The 17,774-nt window shown below is 46.1% G+C and overlaps 1 protein-coding gene across 2 annotated transcripts; it reads right to left on the bottom strand.

The window, feature by feature from the left end:
• Positions 1 to 527: 527 nt before the first annotated feature.
• Positions 528 to 17,713, bottom strand: Dus1 (Dihydrouridine synthase 1). Of its 2 annotated transcripts, none has more exons than XM_050173738.3 (11): positions 17,330 to 17,713; positions 15,696 to 15,855; positions 14,108 to 14,220; positions 13,549 to 13,631; positions 12,162 to 12,265; positions 11,437 to 11,581; positions 9,732 to 9,834; positions 7,968 to 8,053; positions 4,167 to 4,371; positions 2,320 to 2,395; positions 528 to 760 (listed from the first exon to the last, which is right to left on the bottom strand). In XM_050173738.3, the coding sequence occupies exons 1-11, from the start codon at positions 17,561 to 17,563 to the stop codon at positions 612 to 614; spliced, it is 1,458 nt and encodes a 485-aa protein (XP_050029695.2). In that variant the 5' UTR covers positions 17,564 to 17,713; the 3' UTR covers positions 528 to 611. The 2 variants fall into 2 exon arrangements, with proteins under 2 accessions (XP_050029695.2, XP_072146074.1); XM_072289973.1 differs by lacking the exon at positions 17,330 to 17,713 and adding an exon at positions 17,006 to 17,071.
• Between the last annotated feature and the right edge of the window lie 61 nt (positions 17,714 to 17,774).

Here is a 17,774-nt window from a genome sequence, read left to right as displayed (position 1 = left end):
ATGTGAAATAGCATATCAGCATGCCCCTGTTAATCTTGTTAGGAGAACTATATGTATCTCTTCTGCCATGCTTCCACAGTAACGAAGAAAAAAAAATCTTCTGTAATCCAGCAAGTGATCTTGTCACTTGGTGAGACCCATTTCTACTTTTACAAAGTTAATGTCCCTATTCGAGTGCTTTTTTCTTACCTAACCCCTCCTAGCAATAAGTACTGTTAGAGTGTGAGCCATCGTTTTGCCTTGTTTACCCGAACCTGCCATAGTTGAAATATATACCAGCACTAGGGGTGGGGGGTATGCAATACGGGGCACAGCTGAACTTTACGAGAGTTTGCGGTCAGGCTAGTTGGTACACGATTTCAAAATTTATTTCCCGATGCTGTTTTAAATTTAGAAATGGGACAAATAAGTGTGGCTAGAAGCAGAGCTTGCCTTCAGCCCCAGCTGCACATAGAGCATTCCATAGAGCATTTTGTGCAACGGACGTGACGTTGAAGAGTCCTTCTATAAAGACAATGAAAACAGAATAGATGGCGTATTTGCCAGTGATATGTACATATATTACTCCACATCTGTACAGTTGAATGGGCTGACTTTCCTGCGAATTGAAGTCAAGTTGGTATTTCTGAGAAGTCAGTTTCAATTAAGGAGCTTCCCGTCACACTGTCTGTGGGCGTGTTCGAGATGTTCTTTGCATCCCTGGCTTTTCTCATTTTCAATTCTTCTTCTTCTGTTCTCGGCTTGAAGAAGAAACTGTGCCCTGCAAGACGGCCAAAGACAAAAAAACATCAGCATCAGTGCCAATTCGATTCACACGCACACACACTGTCTCAATGCCATTTCCCTCCTGAATTTTTCAATAATTGAAAGGCCACTTTATTGCTTACTAAATTGAGCATAGATTTTCATGCAACGCACTACCCAAGTTAGAAAGCTTTTTTTTTTTTTTTTTGCGCACATTTTTCGCAGCCTGATCTCACTGAGATGCGGCTGGCACGGCCAGCTATGAAACCTGCGACATCATACTCGGTAGCAGAGCACCATGGCCACTGGGTGGCCATGACAGGCTCAGAATTCAAAGGACCGTTAAAGAGAAAGACTAGGTGGTGCGATGAAAGTAGGAAATTTGTGGGTGCTAGTTGGAATCAGTTGGCGCAGGACAGGGGTAATTGGAGATCGCAGGAAGGTGCCTTCGTCCTGCAGTGGACATAAAATAGGCTGATGATGATGACGATGATAAAGAGAAAAATTATTTAAGCTGTATAAGTAAATTAAGCTTCTGCAAATACCAAAAGAGCTCCCCTTACAATGAATACAGGCTTGGTAGGACAGAGAAACAAAGGGCAGGTGCCAACACCACCGTAACGCTATGACGCCAGCTCACCATGGCACCATAATTAGTGACAGTGCCTGCTCGGGCTTAGTTAATTGGTCGTTGGCAAAGATGGACTACCGTATTTGCTCAAAAACAGGTTGAGCATGAATGTAGGTCAACTCCTATACATTGAACTCTCCGTGTAATAACAAAAAAATTAGGTTGACTCAGCCTGTCCTAGAAAAAAAAGAATTAACATGACACCTTTATTTACTGTAAGCTCAGATGCTACAAGCTGCAGCCTCGATGGAACTGCCGGAGAAGTCATCCTCATTGGATGCTTTGTAGGTGTCCTAGGCACCCCAAAGAACATTGTCCTCGGTGCTGTCAAGTGCGCTGGATATGCAGCACTTCTTAAAGCCACTCTGACTAATCTCCGGACTGACTTTATGGCGGGCGTAACAGGTTAACTCCATTAGTTCAGTACTTTTGCTAGCTTTGTTCACAAATATAGGTCGAGATTCCTCACTCACAAATATAGGTCGATACAGCTCATTATGGGTAACATTTTCGAAGAAAAAAAGAAAAGAAAAAGGTAGACTTATATCCAAATTAATACAGTACATTGCGTGTGTTAAAATATAGCCAAATAGTACTGAATTTGGCAAGCTTCAAGAACATTTACTGAGTCGCAATGGCCTAAATGCAAGAAGAATACTTAGAAATGCATGACATCGCACTGACGTACTTGCACTTGGGTTTCGGAGTGAAATTCAAGTAATGGAACTTTGACCTTTATGTTCTCTTCGAATTATCAACCTATTATACCATTAAAGCAGCAAAAAAGAGAGCACTGAAAGAATATTCGGTGTTTTTCTTTTACTATCCCTTTAAGAAACATGAGCTATCTGACCAACAGCATGCATGTTCAAGGTAGCAAAAGCACAGCAAAGGTATTCAACAGGCACGAAGAACCAGAGACGCCGGAAATGGGGATGACATACCTTCGCAATTCTCAAAGTTCTCTTTCACCCGGTTACGACAGCACGGCTTGCAGAGATCGTAGACACACTTTGTACACTGCAAGGGAACAGACATGAATTTTGAAGACTGTGCGATTGTCGCACCCTACATTACGATCATGCCGATTCTCATCTCAACTTAGAAAAAAAAGCTACAATGCAGAAAAAGGCCAATTTCTCATGAACAGCATCCCCTTATTTCTCTTCTAAACGATACGTTTCCTTCTTACTTCTGGGTTCCTACTTTTTTAACAGGTATTCTTTCTCTACATCCCCCCATCAATCTTCCTGCCTATAATATTCTGTACAGTAATTGCTTCCATCGTTTTACAACCACCGCATTACTTTCCCTCCCTCCACCTTCACACTTTCTTGTCTTTTTGATGACATACTTCCAACAAATGCCAAAGTGAAGATTGCGTGAAGTTTGGTATCACTGATTCTGTGTATTCCTTTTGCCACTGTTGTCACAATACCTAATCATAATCATTTATGCTTGGACTTCGTCCTGCAGCATCCCAAGGTCATGTTTACAGTCGAATCTCGTTTCAACAAAGTCTTACACAACACAAAAATAGCTTTGCTATATCTTATATTCGTTATAAGCATATATTCAATACATGCTCATATCGGCGTGAAATATCTCAGATGTACTAGTTTGTTACATCCGTGTTTGTGACGTAGAGGTTCGAATGTACTTGAAAATTTTGTTTTTGCTTAACAGGTTTTTTGAGACAGGACCGTTGGAAAAGTTATCCCACGGAATTCTTTTCAAAAATGTGCAGTAATAGTTCTGCTGTTACAGTTCAAGCTCCTTATAATAAAGTGGCATTCAATGCAAAAGCACCCTCGTTATATGCAATATTAGCTATAAGCATACATGCTCATGCCTGTGAGAAAACTATTTACAGATGGGTCTATGTGAGAGAAGCACAAGTGTGAGTGATGCTTTTGAAGCGCCAGCAAAGGGCCTCCTGTCGATTTTTACAGCCCGACGGCTGCTTACCGCGCTGATACACGGCATAACAAATCAGCATTGCAAAAGCCCGCAAGGGGGAGGAAGGCTCACGGAAAGTAAAAATTGGCACCCACTTGGACTGCAGCACAAAGCTGCAAAGAAAACCCACACAAGTTTCTTAGAAAAGATTTTCCTGTGCTGCAAGTTGTCAATCAAATCGGCCCTGCCCTGCAATCTGTTAGCCTCCTGGTTAGCTCAGATGGTAGAGCCACTTCCACAGAAAAACGTTCCTCTTGGTTTTGATCCCCAGACCAGGGCAAATTTTTCTTCCACTGCGAAGCTTGCCAAAAAATCTGTACGTGTTTCCTTTGCAGCTTCGTGTAACAGTTGGTGTGGATGCCAATTCTTCCCCTTCGTGATACATGGCATGTTGGCAATGCTAGATTAGAAACACGCAGTACGTAACCCTGCAGTCTTTGTGATCACATGGAATCGGCATGTTTGCTTGCAGGCTGCAGGCCCGCCTAACCAAGCCGCTGGCATCTTACGTCAGATGCTGGCAGCAACATGAGCATCTATAACATGCTGTTTCGAGTTACTCTTGCCGAGTATTTGACATCTTTACTACCACAATACATACTCTTAACTGCGAAAAACAAATATTTGCTTTGCTTTAACCAACATTGCCTCGGATCTTTCATTTTCGGTTTCGTCACATAGCAGTAGAAACTTCCTGAAATAAAGTGCGGCCAACCAAATTTTGATTCACATCGTTATATCCGATAACTGATGATATCCATCTTCGTTACATCATGGTTCTACTGTACAATACAAATTACCAGAGACAAGAAATATCTCTGCCGACACTCACTCTGGGATTGGGGCACTTGGCGCAGGGCACAAACTGCTCACGGTTGGGGAAGGCCTTGCGGGGGTTCTTGCGCAAGCGCTTGAGCTGCTTCCTGGACAGGCTGAGCAGGTCCAGGTCGACAGGGCGCTTGATGGCTGCTGTCAGCTCCAGGAGCTTCAGGTACTCGGCGTTCAGGTCTCGCTTCGTCTCCTGGACCACTTCAGGGCTGGCAACGCAAAGCAAGGAAGCACGGAAACTTGGGAACTGTACGTCGGATGCAAGATGCATAACAAAACATGCACAACCCTACGCTGTGCGTCTTTGAGATTTTTCTAAAGAGTATTTTAGCACAGTATTATTTCTCCTGTTACCATAACTAATACCGTTCTCCCCCAACTGCACCTCCACAATAAACTCCACACGTGTGCAATAAGGAACAGTAACAGCAGAACACCAACGTCACGCTAAAATGGGTACTTCTTTTTTTATATATATATATACACAAGGCACAGTCAAATTTCATCCTGCAAGCATCCATGCTCTAATGCAGTTTGGTTTTAGACTCAATATTTGGAAAATCTAGACAAATGCGAAGGGTATACAACAATGCGAGCACCGACTGGCCGATTTATTGGTTGAATGACTGATGCAGTTTAATGTCCCAGTTCCATGGCCCCGAGCTATGAGAGGTGACGCAGTAAAGGGCGTCGGATTAATCTCGACCACCTCGCATCCTTTATTGCGTGCTGAAAGGCATAATTTCTGGAGATGCATGTGCTTTCTAACATTACAGGAGCGGCCGCATGTTGCTATCGCGTGACGAGTACGCAGACACTAACATGAAGGTTGCACGGAGTGGGCACCTTAGCAGTTTCTGCTGCTTCTCATGCCTCGCTGAGACACTGCAGCCGATGCACCGCGTCCCCCCCTGTACCGTTTCTGGGAAATGGAGAGACTTCTTTCCGCAGCACATGGAGACACGTCCTCCCAGGATGCTGTTTTTTGGGGGTGAAAAGTGTGTGACTGACTGTGTCTCAATTCCAACACGAAGAATTGCTGTCCACCATCTCCCATGCAGCATCGCGACCAGCGTTGGCGACTTTCTGCCCCAGGGCCGCAAATGCAGAGCCACGCGAGGCGAGCTGAACTCTTATCGGTCTCTCACTGTGTGCTTCCCCTATTTGCAGTTTTCGCCCCCAGCTGCGTGAAACGCTCCACCATTGTGGCTAATTTGTCACCTGTCGTCACAGGGGTGTAAGTGACGTGGGACACAAAGACCTTCAGTAGAAAAAATTCGTTCCTGTCCCCACCATCATAAGACTGCCGTGGTTGCTGCAAAAGCACTAGTGAGTGACTGCCACTTTGCTGGCCTGGTGCGATCCAGAGAAGGGCCAAATTTCACACACAAACTTGAGTGATGACCCTGCGAAGAAGTAGCCGCTGTTGCCACGGTTTATTTAGGCTGGCCAGCCATGGTGCCACAGGATCTCGGGAGCAGCCGATACCGCGGCCACCCAGGTCGAGTGCACCAGCATGTTCATTTCTCACACTACATGCTCGTGAGTCGTCTTCTTCTACACCAACCCTGGAGGCGATAGTTGCACCGCTACAGGGCCCCACTCCTAGTGTGAAGCACGACTGAAATATGTGCAAAAGGCGCACATTGTCTTGTGCGTTGCTACTCGGCAAGCAGAGCTGAGGAGTAATGGCTAGTTGTTGGTGCACGCCGAGAGATCAGGCCATCGAGGGAAACAACGCTAAAGGTGTCATCGAACAGCGTGCAACAGTGGCAGCAGTGTTGGTAGTGGCAGTGGCAGTCGTTGGCAGTGTCGGGTTCCGCAATCCGAAAGAGATGTACCAGGCAGCACCAGCAGCATAGGTTGTGAGCGAGGCACAGCCACAGTGATGCCATAGTGCGAAATCACAACCTGCCACAGGCTCTCGTAGATGCCCGGGTCTGGTAGAAGTTGGAGCTACGAAAGAAGACCGTCTGGCAGCTCGCCGCTGGCGTGGAGATAGCACAAGTGTTGGTCACTCACGTTGTTGACGTAGAAGTGATTCTCGAGCTGAAGAAACCAGATGGCAGAGCTGCTCCTGCAAAACTTCGGTAGGCCATGCATCCAAGGAAAGTATGAGCACACAACATCGGAAGGCTCGCCTGCTGCTGCTTGAGGTGAAATCGCTAATGCCAATAGCAATGGCGTTGCAGTGGTCGCTGAAGCCATCGCGAAGAATGTGCTTGTGGCGTGATCGTACCTGCGAGAGTGAAATTTGCGCTTATTGGAGCCAGGGGGAGCGCCTCTGAATCAATGATGAGCGAGGTGCCCTTGAATGGAAAGCTGACAGCTTGCGGGAACACCCAAGGAAGGAGAGTGGCAGGCCGTAAAGCAGCCGAAAGCATTTACGTTTGGCCTAGTCAATTCCTTGGACAGAGTCGTCGCGCAGCTGCCTTTGAGCTGGGGAGGAGGCTCGTGGACCGAGAAGAGGATTGATGGTGGGGCCAGCACGTGCGGACAATTGGCACGGGTGGACACAGGCGATGTGAGTTGACAAGACGTGGAAAGAGCCGACAGTTCAAATGGCGAGAGCTTTTGTGACTGAACGCTCCAGGTAATGTAGTGAGCAAGGACTGCTGCACGCAAGTCCTCGTAGAAGTTGGGGCCAGGGGGTGCCAGCCTGAGCTTGGAACGTAGCTGGAGCCTGGAACCTTGTTGAGACGGAAGTGGCTGTCCAGCTGGATGAACCAGGTGTCCAGCATGTCGATGTAGAATTCCCGGACACCCTACAACTGCGGGATGTCTGCTGGACCAAGTGAGGCATTCTAGCCTTGGTAGAGTCTTCACATTGATGCTGGAATGACTGGGCCCGTTCGAACAGTGTCCCCAATCTGTGCGAGGTGGCATGAAACGGTAGCCGCCATGGCCACGGTTTATTTATGCCGGACTGCCATGGTGCGGCGGGATATCGGGAGAGGCCGACACTGCGGCTGCCCAGGTCGAGCGCGTCAGCGTGTGCCTTTCCCGCGCTGCAACCCCATAATGAATGCAAGTATTCTTGCATCCCACTCTTGTCAGAATGCGACAAACGGGGCCTGGAATCACCCCTGCAACTCCATGCTCTGCAGCAGACAGCCAAAGCTGCCAAGACAGTTTGCACAAGTGCAATCTGCATGGTGGGCTGGAAAGAGTAGGAGCACAGGTTGTGGTGCAGTAGCGCAATCAGGCCCCAATCCGAAGACGATGATGATGACAAGAGTGCGTGGTTAGAGCGTTCCCGGTTCCGAGGCTTAGCTGACGTCTCAGTCAGCCACCGACTCGTCAGCCAGAAGCCCTCGCCTCAGGGTGACCTTCAAATAAAGGCGGCCAAAGCTGCCTCGCTGCCGACCCTCACAGTGGCAATAACCTCCCTTTCTTGGCCAGTTAACATGCCACTAAGTTCATGTTGTATGTGACACCGGCAGTTAGATCCGCCGCCATGGCCCTGAGAGGCACTGGCTGATGCTCCCAGGGTCCAATCTCATCCACATGCACAAATGCCCAGGAAAGTGGGGGGAGGATATCTGCCAGTCTAACTCAATTGGCAGAGCCTCACACATGCAATGCAGAAGATGTGGGTCTGGTTCGCATTGGCGGCAAGTCATCTTTGTATCCACTTTCATTTCCCTTTTTCCCTATATTTCGACATTACATTTAAAAACCACAGGCAATTTCTGCTTTATGCAGTCGTGTCCCTTCACCGACTGCGCTGTGTGCGTTCCCAACATGAACATCCATACCTGTGCTCTGCAACAACTCTGTCAACACTATGCAGAACAAACCTCACCTGGGTCTCACATACGGCTGGCAGATCCAGGGTGGGAAAGGAAGGTCAGCCTGCGGACAGTTGAAATCTGGGTCCCAGGTTTTGTCCTGCGACACGGCAGCACCATTTGCACTGTTGAATTATATATATATTAACATCAGTGAACAGTGACAAAGCATCGAGGCAAGAAGAGTGAATGCTCGAATTTTGAACAGTGCACACTGCATAATGCTACGTTCAGATGCATCACTTGCCCAGAATAAATCATAACTTTAAAAAATCATGACAATGACATACGTGTCATCGTCTTAATTTCTTAGATTCTGGACTTTCATCCAGAACCAATAAGAAGTACCAGCAATTAGAAGGCCAGCACACCTTTGTCAGGTTTCCGCCTCCTAAACCTTTGTCAGGTTTCCTACATCACTAAAGACTCAAACTGTGCGCAGTCTGCCATGCAAAATAGTGCAACTACTGACAGCCCGCTATGAACACTTTTATTCAGTCATCCTCGTCGCTTCTGCTGCTTTCGTTGTTAGACAACCTCACGTCATAGGCAGCCTACTCATTCGTCCTACATGCCATCAATACTGAGGGAGATTGAAGATTGAAGCTCTTGATGACGGTATCAAATTAAACTGCATGCCATGCATTCTATATTCATGTACATACTTTTTCTGGTGATTCCTTCTTAATGTGCCCGAAAACAACATTAAGAAAAACAGGCCAAACTACAAGCCACAGCACAGCCGACACTGTTGAAGCGTGACGGATCTATGCCGCGAAATCTCGGGATTATTGCATGCAAGACAGTAACTAGTGCAATCTAGCAGCAGCTTGTGCAAATTAACCAGCACGCAGGTACCCATGTGATACTTAGTGAAACGTTTTTGTCCGACATTATCGCACTCCAAATTGGGGGGGTGCTGGTCTTGCCTGAAGGTGGGCCTTACATGAGTAAACACAGTATGCGTCATCTGCGGATGTGCCAGACATAACAATGTTGGTGTCAGTGCAATGAAATTCCAGCCCCTTCAGGCATGTTATGGTAAAACATGGCACGCGCACTGTTTTGCTGCTGCAGTGAGAGATGGCACCACTGGTTCCTGCAACACCAACATTCCTTGCATTGGGTTGCCACAGACAATGCATACTTCATATTTATTATTCTCAGCGAAACAGCCAAGCAATGGACCCAAACGTCGCATCAAACTACGTGCACTGCAAGATGCCATACCTGTGTGAAACTTGAACTCAAAGAAACCCTTAGATTATTAGCATGGTACTTTAGGACGAACTTGAAACATGAAATGACAGGCACAAGTGCTAGCTTCCAGCTAAAATTTAATGTCAGACAGTTTTAATAAATATAAAGAGCAACACAAGTCAAAAGAAGAAGAAAAGAAACCAGCTAATCACATGGTAGCGTCAGCATCTGCATATTGTCCACAATAAGTGAACTGTCATCAGCTACCTTTAGCTGGTGACAATGTTGCTCTGCAAAGTGTTGCTCCATATATTTATTCAAAATGTCTGGCATCAAACTTTAGTAGGAAGTTAGCACTTGTGCCTGTCATTTCTTGTTTCAAGTTTGTCCTAAAATACCGTGCTAAAAATCAAAGAGCTGTGGATTACCAACTAGCCTGAAGCAACGCCTTGCATACAAGCCAGTGATCTAGCCAAAAGAGTCACGCATACCTGGTGACACTACTTAGCAACAGTCAGTCTAAGGAGATAAGATGCATTCCCCAGCAGTTAGTGCATCAAGACATGCTCGAGACGCACCTGATACCGTTCCCTTAGTGCAGTGGCGACCTCTTCGAATGTCTCGACAGTGTTCGCCTTGGCAAGCTTCTCCCTCAAGTCCACATTCTCAGGCATGGTCATGCTGAACAGGAGAGAGAACAAAACAGAAGCACAGTTGGGCACGTAATGGTAAAAGCTGTATTCAGTCATGGATCGTTGGCACAATACCACTTAAAAGGGCCCCAAAACACTTTTCTAACTAATCACAGAATGACATCACTGTTAAATTATGCGGCCTCACGAATCTCCTGCCATAAATACTTTTTCTAGTCCTTCAAGCACAAGCATAGTTAGGATGTAGTTATCAGACTGATCAGCAGCTTTCTCTCTCCTTTCGTTTCTCCCAGCGCGCTAAAAGCTACACAGTGGAGATGGCAAGGAGGCTCAAGGGAGCAATGCCCCTCTGGCCCCACTCAAAGACTGTACACAAGATGGCCTGTGGTAGCACACTGCAGCAGCCGCTGCAGTTATGCTATGCTTTCCATCTCGGGGGGGGGGGGGGGGGGGGGGGGGGGGGGGGGGGGGGGGGGCACGCTCAGCATACGCAGCAACGCACAACTGTGGTGCGTAGACCAGCAGTGCACAGATTAAATGGTTTATCTGTCTCTTTTTTTTTGAGATTGCAGACATATATATTTTTCATTTACTTAATTCAAGTAAGCAATAATTGTATTAGTGAGAATGCTCTTGGACTCACGAAATCAGCCAACAGCCGCTGTGGGTATAGCCGTTTGCGATGATGCGGCATGACGACATTTGGTAAAGCAATGAAGGGGGCTAGTTGGTGGACGTTCATGATTATATTTCGTGTTCTTTAACAGTATTAAACAGTTGGTAGTTTGCGCTACGTACGTCCACGTCCTGTCCTTCACTTAAAATCGTTGGTGTAACACTAAGCGCAATATAATCATGACGACATTGCGGAAGCAAGAGCAAGCGATTTTTCACTGCTTTTGAGACGACATTGTAAATCCTATGCAGCATGCAGTGTAATACTATTTGGCAGACATGTTCACAGGGGCCTCGTTAACAGGTCGGCAATGTTTTGTTACTATGTTCAAAAAGTGTTTCAGGGCACCTTTAATAAACGTCTTATAACACTTTGAATCAGAGATTGTTCTAGAACAGCACAGCTACGGGGTCTTCCCTGCACCAAGCTGCATTGGGCCAGGGTCATGGAAGCACCAAGAAAAACCCCATCTAACCCGGAATGTTTGGTCACTTAGCCTTGCTGCTTACAGTGGAATCTCGTTGATACGATTCTGCATAATACGTTTTTGGGATAATATGCTTATATTTTCCCAGCCAATGTCCCATAGGAGCAAATGTATTTTCACACGGATAATATGATTTTCGGATGACAGATTTTATTTTCCGGTTCCCTTGGAGATCGTGTCAACGAGATTCCACTGTACACCACAAATAATGCCATGGCCAGAAACTAACATAGCAAGCTCTGAATCAGCTATTTGATAACTGTTCAATGCAACCTTTTCATAGCACTGTGAACAGGCTCTGTGCTCATTTTAGGCCCCAAACCCACTATACCAGAGCTTGTAGAGATCTGCCAGGAACATTGCATTAGTGCCTCTCCAGGGCACATGATAGAATAAACTTACAAAAAATATGTTCTGTCGGAGGCAATGGAGAAAATAATTGTCTTCAATGCAGAAGCTTTGCTTACCAGTGGTGGAGGAGCTTGAAGCAGTGCCCTCGGATGTATGAGGTGGGACACGGGTATTGTCGGACCAGTTCCAGGTATTCCAGCGCTGCCTCCCAGACGGGACGTTGATTCCCGGTGAACAAGTACGGATTATGCAGGTTGCCCTCTGAAAACATTATCAATGCATATGGCTTTGAAAATGCACGCCATGAAGACATACCAAGTACAAAAACATGCGCTTGCCTACAGAACAGCAATGGGTATGCCTAACAACACCGTACATTTGCAATCAAAGCTTTGCAACATGACGTCAGGTGCACCTGCCTTAGCATGTGAATAAAGTGCTATTGCATTTAGAAACAAAAACGTATATTTGGATGACAGAGCAACTTCTCACTTACTATTTAAAGCTCCAACAATGCTTCCATAAACCCACAAGGCAATACACTTTAACCTTAAAAGCTAAAGAAATGAGAAAGAAATGACAAGAAAATACGGTCATAACTGTTGACATGCTCCAACAGACAGAAGTAGCACTGCAGGCTAACCGCAAGAAGTGATATCGATCTGCAGCTAATAAAACAACCAAAATGACAACAGCTGAAGTAATTTTGCTTTGCACAAAACATTTGCTACTTGCACCCGGTGACAACAGCCCCATGTGATCTAACTTGCTTGAAGACGCTGATACTCTTGATACAATACACAGCGGTATCAGAGCAACGCAATTAGAATCGAAATCTCACCGGCTGACATTACTGCATCAACTCCGGTCTCTTCAAGGCATCGAATGGCATCTTGCAGATACTGGATGTTTCCATTGGCAATCACAGGGATCGTGACATTCTGCCTGCAAAAGCATATTATCGATGCAAAGGGAAATAAATGGGACATGTATCAGTAATTAAAACGAGGTCAGTTTAAGCACTGGTATTTAGCTGTTAATATTAGGTGGCAGGCACCTGCTTCCGTCCCTGGAAGGGGATAGTTCAGACATGCCATAGCTGCTGTGTACTGTTGTCATACCTACATGTCTGAAACCTTCGTCACTTGCGGTGGAAAAATTTACGAGTGCAATGTTAACAAACAAAATTTATTGTTAAGACAAATGGAGTTTTAATGGACGAGTGACACTTGGAAGCGATACTTGAGTGAGCAAGCCACAAGTTTGGTTGATTGACAGATTGATTCATGGGGGTTTAACGAAGCTGTGAGAGGTGTCATATCGGAGGGAAGGGCTACGGATTACCTTTGACCCCCTGCAGTTTTTAACGTGGCCTTAAATCCACGTACAAGAGCGTTTCTCTGTGCTCGACATGTTTGACGACAGAATGCTGCAAATACATATGAGCCACCATGTCCAGTCACAAGCTTGTGTTAAATGGAGTATACAGTGGCATTTGCTTGCTTCAGATAACTTGTGGTTGCTACAGAAATGTTGTATAGAATAGCTCTAGGCAAGCTAAATGTTTGTAAACAATAAAAAAGCACAGCTACGGGTAGATAGAGCCGACAGCTATGTTGATGCCACTCCTCTTATTTGCTGCTGCCCGCTTTGAACAATAATCTTTGTCAAGCAAATACTATTAAAGACTTGCCGTGCTTGTTAATCTCACCTTCAGAGAACAATCATGCCCTTAGAATATGCCTAATATATTTCCGCCTGCTGAATGTGAAGGACAGTATCACTGCGTGTCTTCACGACATCCTACTCTGCAGCTTGTCTGTAGTTCATTTGTTAGAACATCCCTTGCAGCACTCCCTTTCGACACGTGCTAGTCAACAAAGACGAATGAATAAAAAATTTTCTGAAAGAGAGCATTCGCACTGCCCTTTCAGTTCGCCAAACATATTCACAGGGGAGAAATAATTCTGCAGTTTTACATGTGAAAAACCACGATCTGATCATGAGGCGTATCATAGCGGGGGCTTCCGGATTAATTTCTACCACCTGCAGCTCTTTAACGTGCACCCAAAGCGCGAGAACCAGCATTTGTTTGCCTTCTGTCTCGTTCGGAGTGCAGCCGCCACATCCAGGATCGAACCCGTGACTAAGTGCTATACAGTGCAAAGCCATGGGCAACCGAGCTACCGTGGTGTGTGTTCATAGGAATGCGAGACAAAGAGGCTCACTTCACTGCCTTGATGTGTTCCCAATTTGCGAGACCGGTGTATGGTCCTTTCTGGTCTCTTGTCCGGCCGTGGACAGTCAGCACCTGAAATCGGGAATTGCAATACCATTATCTCCACTGCAGCTCCACTGCCGCATAAATTTGCAAAGCCTGAAGTCAGCTCCATGGGGCTGTTAAAGGACTTTACTCGCAATAACACCTTAAAGAAAAAGAGAAAATAATGACACTTCAAAGAGCTCAAAAACTGCTAAACAGGTTTGACGCAACACAACATGAATCAGCAAGGAACTTGTAATAAGATGGATAGGTGGGCTCGTTGGTAATGCATCATTAGAAAACTTAGAGCGAGAGAAAGACATTGGACGTAGAAAAGGAACATACAATACACGCGTTCACTCTTGTGTTAAAACCCAGCTTTTACGCTTTAAATGATCCCAACTTTTAAAGCCTAGCTTTAAAAGATCAGTTGTAAGCGAGCACATGTGGTGTGTTCCTTTTCTACGTCCAGTGCCTTTCTTGCGCTCTAAGTTTTCTAATAAAGAAATTTGTGCAACACAAACCTGACACCCAGCTGCCTCAAGCATCTTGGCATACTCAACAGTCTTCTCGACTTCTGGAAACACTCGCACTTTGCAGGTGATCGGAATCTCAAGCTCCGTGTGTAACTTGTTCACTGCAAGCATAGTTGAGGGCAAAAGGGGGTCAGTGTGAGCAAAATGAGCAGATCAATCGCTCCTCTTTAGGAACCGCCCATGACAAATGTATGAGTAACAAAGCTGTAACATTAACATTCACTAATCTGTGGGACTGGTGCAACCATAAAGAAAATGGCTGCAATCACTGAGTGCTTTGCCATCACGTGCAGAACTGTAAGTTAAGTGTAAAGCAAAATGAAATGAGCCAAGTGGAACAACTCCGGCTGTTCAGTGAGTGTGAAGATGAAAAAAATTAGCTCGCTGATTAGCACAATGAAATAGCAATGTCATTTTATTGAGTTTATTTCACACCTCTAACACTACAAAAGTGACAACAAGCTGACTAACTGAAATAACACACGTTTAAAGTAAACTCTCACATGGATTAAGTTTACTTTCTGGCTTCCCGAACATAAGTTCATAACATTAGTTCTCTTTTTTATCACGCCATGGGTATATGCGGTACCAGGAGATGACCATTAATTGTTTGAGTCGGAGAAAAAGTTACGATGATGATGATAATGTTGCTTGTCGAGCCAGGAACAACCTAGTGGTCTTGGTAAGGCGTACTTGGCACAAAACATCATCACACACTATCTGATTATGGGACTATGTACAGGTTATAGAAAGATAAAATGAAGATATTATTAAGTAAAACCGACAGTTGGGCAAGTTGTCTTTGAAAGAGTGTGAAAGAGTCTTTGAAAGAGCGCCACGGAACAACACAAACACGAAATGACGCTCGTGTTCATAGTGTCCTTCTGTGTTTTTCTTTGTGTCAAAGGTCTCAAGACAGCATTTGCAAAGGTGGGTGTCGTGTGCAACTCCTTGCGCCTTCTTTCACCACTTGGCTTTTGAATTCATAAGACACGCTGAAACTGACAGCCGGCGACAATGTAAACACGGTGATGGTGATCTTTCCGCACTATACACAGCAAGTTCTGTGAAGTGACTATTTTCAGCAGCACCATTTGGTGGTAAACGCAGCCAGTGCCAATGGACGATGCCATGTTCGTGGTGTGCCACCACAGTTTCTGGACATAGCAATCAGAAAGAGAAGCTTAACAAACAGAAAGAGAAACTGAACAAACAGAAAGCTAATAGACATGATCTTATGAAAATTAAACAGGAACGGTGCATCACAGTATAAGAGCCGCGAAAATGTAACAGACCGGGACACATCAATAAGGTTCTGCTGTATATTGAATTAACTTGTTTTTTATGTATATACACTCCTCTGTTTGCTGCCAGAGCAACCATGGAGGTTGTGTAATGGAAGCTTCACACACCACCACAATAATGTCATTAAGGTGGAGACGAGCACCACTTGAAGTCAGTAGGGGGAAAAAGCAACTGCTTCTTGCCAGCAGTGCTGAACCATGGCATTTGTACTATCACGGTTGCGAAATTTTACAGTGACCGCTAGAATGGTAACCAAAGTACTTCACTGCACCCATTCTGCAGAGGAGGTCCCACTCGTCCTGAAGAAAAGCACCGTAATGCCCGGCACGGGCGATGGCTTGGGGGCAGCCCAAGTTGAGATCAACCGCACAGCACTGCCCAACCACCATGCGGGATGCCTCGAACAGCACGTCTGGGTCATTGGCACAGAACTGCAATACAGGCGTGGCACGCTGTGGTTAGCATCCCAAGACAGGCACCGGGTGAAGATGGAGACGAAAACATCAATAGTGGGCAAATAAGGCCAGCAGTGTGGAAAATGACAATGAGTGATGAAAAGATGACAGAAATAGGAAGGACAAGAGTGCACGATGCTGGCATAAGCTGCTCTGCGAATGCTAAACACATTCAGCAGGAATGTGCAGCTTGCAGCCAACGTTTCAACAAGGGGGAGGGCCTGTCTTCGGCAGTGGCAGTACGCAGTAAACAGAAAGCGCTGTTTCATTAAGCACTACTGAGAAAACTACGAACAATACCAACAAAACTTGCCCGGTTTGCCGTTTAGGACTTGTCAAGTCGGGTGAAAGCTTTAATTCATTTTTAGTCAAAATATGTAGATGTTCTCATGTTGTTTTCTTTTCTTGTTACCACAGTCCACAGCAAACCCGTGAGGCGGCATTGAGGCAGGGCCTTGACGTTCCGCCGTGGGAGACCTAAGCTCGGGTCGCGTTATACCTTGCCAGACGTCCAATAAAGTTGTATCCATCTATCCATTGTTACCACAGAAACTATGTTTCCACTTAATGACTGGGCAATACCTTTCAGTGCTGTTCTTGTAAAATAAATTCGCTGGTATCGCAGATTTACGACCTGGTTTATCAAGTCACGACGCGCGCGACTTTTTGCACCCTACCCAAACAGTGATTGCATTAAAAAGCAGCGACTTGGCGGAGATTTCCGTCCTTAGGGCGGTAAAATTTGTCTTCACGATGTTCACAGAGCACAATCACTGACGCAGCAAAAATACTTGCAACGAATTCAGCCGTTATCAACGTTTGTCGCTCTATGCGTGCGCTGCACCCAACAAAGGTGTCTCAATGATAACGCAAATTACGTCAAGCTGAAAATCAATGCGCGCAAACAGATTGCATACAGAATCACGGTAGCGCAAATTCAACCTCACGATGTCGCGAACAGCACTATGCGACACTAAATTAAGTGTGGTAAACGAAAAATCTAAAACAACGGGGACGGGTTTAGGCACGAAAAGCTGTGCTACATAAGTGCACATGTAGTGCGCTAGTGAAACGAAAGTGCGTCGCGTGACACCCGTTTAAGCAACTTCGCGCGTCGTCTGCCCACCTGAACAATGAGCGGCGTGTCCTCGTGGATGTCTGATTTTCCCTTTATTCATAAACGATCTGCACGGGAGCACAGCGCTATGCTTCCAGGTCATTCATTTTTGCCGCCAAACGAAATTTTGACGTCAGCGTAACTTGTGTCACACCGGTGTCACACGGTCACTTTCGTTTGAGATCGAATTTCTCGACCGCGATTGGCTCGCTTCCGCATATTGCGCAAACAAGCCACTCGCGATAGAGAAATTCGATCCCTATCGGGCTCGATCGCGATCGAAAGTGCGTCGCGTGACACCCGTTTAAGCAACCTAGCGCGTCGTCTGCCCACCTGAACAATGAGCGGCGTGTCCTCGTCACAGGTGGCCAGAGTTTCCTTGCGATACTTGGGGTCCTTGAGAAACACGGCCGCGTGAAGCATGGGCGTGTAGCACAGCTGAGCGCCGTGTCTGCGGCTCAACAGCCGCCAGGCTAGTTCGCTCTGGTCGACCATCGGTGCGACGACAAACTTGGGGCTCTTCAAAACTTTCGTCCAGAACTCGTAGCCCGACAATTTCTCCGGCATGGTGGCTGTGACGAAACGGAAACCTAAACTGTATGCACTGTTTACTTCAAAAAAATACACGTGCAACGCACGAGCGTGCACGACGCGTCACGCAAGAGTTGCGGTGGTTACTGCGGATTGCGGCTGCTGGGATTTAACAGCTGGATTGTGCTGGATCGTTACTGGATAGCTAGTAGTCGACTGCGTTTGTTCTTGGCGGCCGTGACGTCAT

The sequence above is a fragment of the Dermacentor andersoni genome, chromosome 8 (genome assembly GCF_023375885.2).
Source record: "Dermacentor andersoni chromosome 8, qqDerAnde1_hic_scaffold, whole genome shotgun sequence".
Classification (NCBI taxonomy): Eukaryota; Metazoa; Arthropoda; class Arachnida; order Ixodida; family Ixodidae; genus Dermacentor; species Dermacentor andersoni.
Note: the sequence above shows the minus strand (reverse complement) of the source record. Positions and strands in the feature narration are given on the sequence as shown.